Source organism: Salpingoeca rosetta (assembly GCF_000188695.1).
Source record: "Salpingoeca rosetta unplaced genomic scaffold supercont1.20, whole genome shotgun sequence".
Taxonomy (NCBI): domain Eukaryota; class Choanoflagellata; order Craspedida; family Salpingoecidae; genus Salpingoeca; species Salpingoeca rosetta.
Window position 1 is genome coordinate 596,117 of NW_004754914.1, and position 5,584 is coordinate 601,700.

Genomic DNA, 5,584 nt, shown 5'->3' on the forward strand with positions numbered 1-5,584 from the left:
AAGCGATGAGCTAGCATCCTCAGCACCATCGGTATTTTACACTCCTCATCCCTTCTCGTCTTATCTACTCTATAATACGTGTCCGCATACTGCATACTACACACTAACTTGTTCTCCGCAACTAGGTCGATCGTGCGATCGCACAGTGCACTCATCGCTACTCACTCATGCGACCTGCTCGCTCATTATGTCGACTTACGACAATGATCACTACAGCCACAACCACCCAGCCACTTCATGTCCATGTCCTTCTCTAATATCGAGTGTGTGTGTGTGTGTGTGTGTGTGTGTGTGTGTGTGTGTGTGTGTGTGTGTGTGTGTGTGTGTGTGTGCCTGCGTGTGTGTGTGCGTGTGTGCGTGTGTGTATGCGTGACGTGGCAGTTGTTGAGGCAAGCTGTGCTGGTGGTCGTGCGTCCTACAGCTCACCCATAGCGCCGCCGAGGGCCTTGCCCATGGTCGAGTTGATCAGGTCAACGCGGTCTGGAAATGGCGCGAACACACACACACACACACACACACACACACACACACACACACACACACACACACACACACACACACACACACACACACACACACGTGTCAAAGTACGAACAGACACACACGAAGTCAGTGAGACGTGTTGACGACTGCAACGCAACACCAACTGCAAAGGCAGCACGCATGCCAGTAATTATGATGAGGATCGCTGGAGGTGGGGCGCAAGTCGTTTGTGTTCGCACCCATGACGTCGAAGTATTCCGGGGTTCCACGGCCGGTCTGACGATGAGGAAACAGCACCATCAACGCAGGACATACATGCACGCATGAGTCATATTGAAGCATGCTCAACTCCTTCTGCACACACACACACACACACATGATTCCACAGGTCCGACCTTGCCGAAGAAGCCTGTAGCGTGGCACTCGTCAATGAGGACCACGGCCTCGTACTCCTCAGCAAGATCGCACATCTCCTTGAGGTGGCAGATGGTGCCATCCATGCTGAACACGCCATCGCTCACAATCTGCCCGAGCAAAAGTGACGTGATGGTGGTGATGGTGGTGATGGTGGTGATGGTGGTGATGGCGGTGATGGTCGTGATGGTGGTGATGGTGGTGATGGTGGTGATGGTGGCGGCGGTCAGTGTGCAGTTGCACTCGTGAAAATGAGCACGCGTGGGTGAGAGCATTCGTCAAAGCAAAGCAGCCAGTTTAGCACCCGCCCTTTCAACCTCCACAGCATGTCAACACGCACCAACAGCAACAACAGCAACAGTAACAGTAGCAGTAACAGCAACAGCAACAGCAGTGCACACGTGTGTGTGCGTGTGTGTATGCTTGTCGCACCAGCTTGAGGCGGGCGTCGCTGCTGCGCAGTTTCTCCTCAAGATCCCCCATATCGCGGTGCTTGAAGCGGTTCTTCTGCGCCTTGCCTGCTCACGCCACAGCACGCATATTGAGGGGGGGGTGCAGTATCATGGAATGTACACGTGGCGGTGGTGAGGGTGGTGAAGACGCATCAGTTGCAGACAAATGTGCGTGTTGGGAGTCGGGATACGAACGTGGCAAACGTGTACTCAAGTACATGAACAAGTACACACACACCCCATGTACACCCATGAACACAAACATGTACACCCATGAACACAAACATGTACACCCATGAACACACCAATTCACACACACACACACACACACCAATTCACACACACACACACACCAATGCACACACATGAACACAAACATGCGCAGATGACGTACAGAGGCGGATGCCGTCGATGATGGAGGCGTGGTTGAGCTCGTCGCTGAACACCGCATCCTCGGGGGTGAGGAGGACCTCGAAGATTGCCGCGTTGGCGTCGAAGCAGCTGGGGAACAGGATGGCATCCTTGGGGTTGCACGGGTGATGATGGCGATACGTATGTGCATCAAAGTCAGTCAGACCATCTGCACAGCACAAACACAAGCGAGATACAGAGGGAGAGAGAGAGAGCCGACGCGCACACTACACACACACACACACACACACACACACACACACACACACACACACACACACACACACACACACAACAAACACACACACACAACAAACACAAAACACACAACAAACACAAAACACACAACAAACATAAGACACACATACGTACACGTACACACAGAGAAACCCGATTGCGCAATAGCAGCCACACCTCCATCTGGTGAAACTTGGCAATGCGAGATTCCAGGCCCTTGTGAATGTCCTGCGTGCCGCAGATGAAGCGCACAGATGCGAGACCGCTGCCATGCGTATCCATGGCGTGCTTTGCCGCAGCAATCACTTCCGGGTTGTCGGCCAGCCCGAGGTAGTTGTTCGCGCACATGTTGATGACCTAACACCACTCAAGCAAGCAAGTTGGCATGCTGCAGAGTCAGCTATTGCCGATGCACACACGCACACACACAAAGTACACACACAACGTTCACATATTCACACGCACACACACAATGTACACACACAAAGCGTTCACATATTCACACACACGCACACAACGTACACACAAAAACACACACCACAACTCACGCACCACAAACACACACCACAACTCACGGGCTTGTCGCGGGCCTGCACGGAAATCTTGTGGGATTGCGGGGACGTGATGATGCGCTCTGTCTTCCAGGTGCCTGCAGCCTTGATGGCCTCAAGCTCCTCACGCAGCACACCCAGCATCTTGGCGCGTCCAGCACCAGTGCTGTACCGACGAAGACCACTCAACAACACCATCTCGCTTCTCAAGATACACACACAAAGCAAAGGAGAGCAAGCAGCACAAACACACACTGGATGTAGAAAATTGGGTAAATTTTCATGTATTGTTCAGCAGTGCAACGGCCCAAGATGAGCGCAAGCCGTTTCCGACAGCAGACAGAGGCGAGGGTGCAGGAAGCGCTGCAGCAGCTGGCGCAGCGTGTGTGCGAGCAGGAGCTTACTGCAGACCTGAGGAGGGACGACGCAGCTGATCCCGATGCTGATGCAGGCCACGCTGCAGCCATTGGCCAGCGCAGAGTGCTGGCTCGCGCACTGGTGCGCCACGTATCGCCAAACACCAAGCGCATGCTGGCGCAGCACAGCTTCCTCGACGTCAACGAACAGTACGTCGAGCGAAGATACGCCGCGGTGGCAGAGAAGTTCTGGATCAACGGGCACATGCAACTGGCATCCCAGCTGCAAGCATCGGTAGCCAACTTCCTGTCGCATTCGCTCGATGGTGTGTCTCGCGAACCAACGCGAGAACACTACTCGCTCCTCATGCTTCTGCTGGAGCTGGCAAACAACCCCATGCATCACCACTACCAACCATCAGCCCAACCAGTGCACCTCACGACAGAGGAGACGCACGAGCCTGAGCCATCGCCACTCGAAGGCCTTCAACTCTACATCAACGGAACGCGGTGAGCTGCGGTTGTGTGCGCTCAGGGTCGTGGTTTGTGCTGGTTGTGTCGTGTCGTGTGTTGCGTTGTGCATGTGCGGTGGCGTGTCGTGGGCTGTGCTGTGTGCTGTATATGCTGCGTCATGTGCTGTTTTGTGTTGTATGCGTTCTTTTCCCTCTTGTATATACCGCTCCGCTGGCCTAGCATTGCGCTAGTACTTCTACATCTGCTCTCCTGCTCACTTGCAATCCCTCACGCCATCTCGTGCAGACCAATCGAGTCACAACCAACCATCCCGGAGCTTGAGGAAATGACCGATGAGAGCGACAGTGATGAAGAGCAACAGCATGAACAGGAACCAAGCCAACGCAGCCGTCACGCAGGAGAAACAAGGGCACGGGACGAGACAGCTACGGAGCAACGTGAGTCCTTGTCGCTTAGCGGCCACACCACAGTGGACACCATCCAGAAGCAGCACGAGCACGAACAATCGCAGGATGAGGATGAGGGCGTGGACCAATGGGATATGGACATTGACCTGGCCGTGTTTACGGAGTTTGCGCATGCTGCAGCGAGACGACGCATGGCAGAGACGAAAGCGAGCGAGAGCCCCGGGGCAGTCGAGCGACGGGTCGTGATGGACATTTGTGCAGCCATGCAGGGGTGCACGCGCGTGACCGTGCTTGAGTACAACCGAGAGACAGACACGTTCCACCTTCCGCACACGCTGCCGCCGCTTCCCACCATCTCTGCGGCTGCGACTCGGGTATGTGCTCATGTCTTTGCTCTCTTTGCGATTGCTGGTGCCACTGCACATACGTAACTGCGTGACGACGTGACTCACTTCTCTGTGTGCGCGTGCGTGTGTATGTCCGTGTGTATGTCCGTGTGTGCGTGTCTGTGTGTGTCTGTGTGTGTGTCTGTATGTGTGTGTGTGTGTGTGCTTGCTGTCATCGTCATGCAAGCGGCTGCTGGGGCGACTGCTCCACACCACCAATGCAATCCACGCCCTCCGCCGCATCTGCGCCGCCCCTCCAGCGTGAGTCACTCATGTGCTGAATGTATTTGCATGTGTGTGTGTGTGTGTGCCACAGCTGCTTGGGCATGAACTCCACCGGCGCAAACTTAACCCACACGAACACGTACACATACACACACACACACACACACGTACGCATCCCACCATCTCTCGGCCATCATCTACTCTGCTGTGTTCAGGTTTGATGAGTCGCCAGTTGCGAGCGCAATTGCAAACGCCGCCAGCACCATCGTCGCCCACTGGCACGCAGCTGTCACAGACATCTCGCAACGGTACACACCACGGGATGGTTGCCGCTTTGGAGGGTGGTGTTGTGGTGTGGGTGCAACCTGCGGTGATATTTCGCCAGCAGCAAGCTCCTCCACACACATACACGAACACGAACACGCACGCACGCGTTCAACTCACATCCTTTTGCATACGATCACTGCTAACCACCCTTTTTCGCCATATCCTCCTCTCATTGCCTGTGTCAGGTGCATGACCCTGCTTGCTGTGTCTACCGCTGTTCGGCAAACGTCACGCGGGCTTCTTGACCTCTCCCGTCTCGTCGTCGGACTGTACGTCCAGCTATCATGTCTCTGATGCATGCGTAGTGGGAATGTGTGTGTGTGCGTGTGTGTGTGTCGGCTGTTTGTAATTGCATGCCACGCTGATGATTGCCTGGGATATTTCGGTGTGTGAACGGCACTGTTACTTGTCATCGTCTCCTCTGTGCAACTCATTCCATCTTGCAAACGCTACACATGCCTCTGCCATATCTACACGTCTGCTCCATCAGCCGACAGCAGCACTGGGTGACGTCGCTAAACATGCTTGACAGGCTTGCTGGTGCGTGGACGCGTGTGCGGGGCCCATTGCACCACCAGCGGTTATCACACTCCTCCGCATCGCCAGCAGCGACGGCCCTGCTCAACGCAATCCCCTTTGTCTACGCCGAGGTGTGATGGTTGTCGTGGTGGTGGTGGTGGCAGTAGTAGTCGCGCGCGCGCGCGCGTGCGTGTGTGTGTGTGTGTGTGTGTGTGTGTGTGTGTGTGTGTGTGTGTGTGTGTGTGTGTGTGTGTGCTTATGCATCTCTCTCTCTCCTTCCCTCCCTCTCTCTCTCTCTCTCTATCTCTCTCTCTCTCTATCTCTCTCTCTCTGTCTCTATCT

General features: G+C 55.0%; 2 protein-coding genes across 2 annotated transcripts in view; one reads left to right on the forward strand and one right to left on the reverse strand.

Moving 5' to 3' along the window:
* PTSG_07624 (glycine C-acetyltransferase) overlaps positions 1–2,819 on the reverse strand; it is a 4,885-nt gene extending 2,066 nt beyond the window's left edge. Inside the window, exons 1-7 of the mRNA XM_004991364.1 lie at positions 2,573–2,819; positions 2,175–2,354; positions 1,744–1,870; positions 1,330–1,415; positions 879–1,007; positions 723–759; positions 427–480 (exon numbers count right to left, since the gene is read on the reverse strand). Coding sequence (XP_004991421.1) covers positions 427–480; positions 723–759; positions 879–1,007; positions 1,330–1,415; positions 1,744–1,870; positions 2,175–2,354; positions 2,573–2,746 — 787 coding nt within the window. The 5' untranslated portion in view covers positions 2,747–2,819. The remainder of the gene's footprint in view (positions 1–426; positions 481–722; positions 760–878; positions 1,008–1,329; positions 1,416–1,743; positions 1,871–2,174; positions 2,355–2,572) is intronic.
* The window catches only part of PTSG_07625 (uncharacterized protein), a gene marked incomplete at its 3' end in the record, with an annotated part of 7,363 nt that continues 4,571 nt past the window's right edge, over positions 2,793–5,584 (forward strand). Inside the window, exons 1-6 of the mRNA XM_004991365.1 lie at positions 2,793–3,414; positions 3,664–4,159; positions 4,359–4,432; positions 4,612–4,704; positions 4,909–4,992; positions 5,214–5,373. Coding sequence (XP_004991422.1) covers positions 2,831–3,414; positions 3,664–4,159; positions 4,359–4,432; positions 4,612–4,704; positions 4,909–4,992; positions 5,214–5,373 — 1,491 coding nt within the window. The 5' untranslated portion in view covers positions 2,793–2,830. The remainder of the gene's footprint in view (positions 3,415–3,663; positions 4,160–4,358; positions 4,433–4,611; positions 4,705–4,908; positions 4,993–5,213; positions 5,374–5,584) is intronic.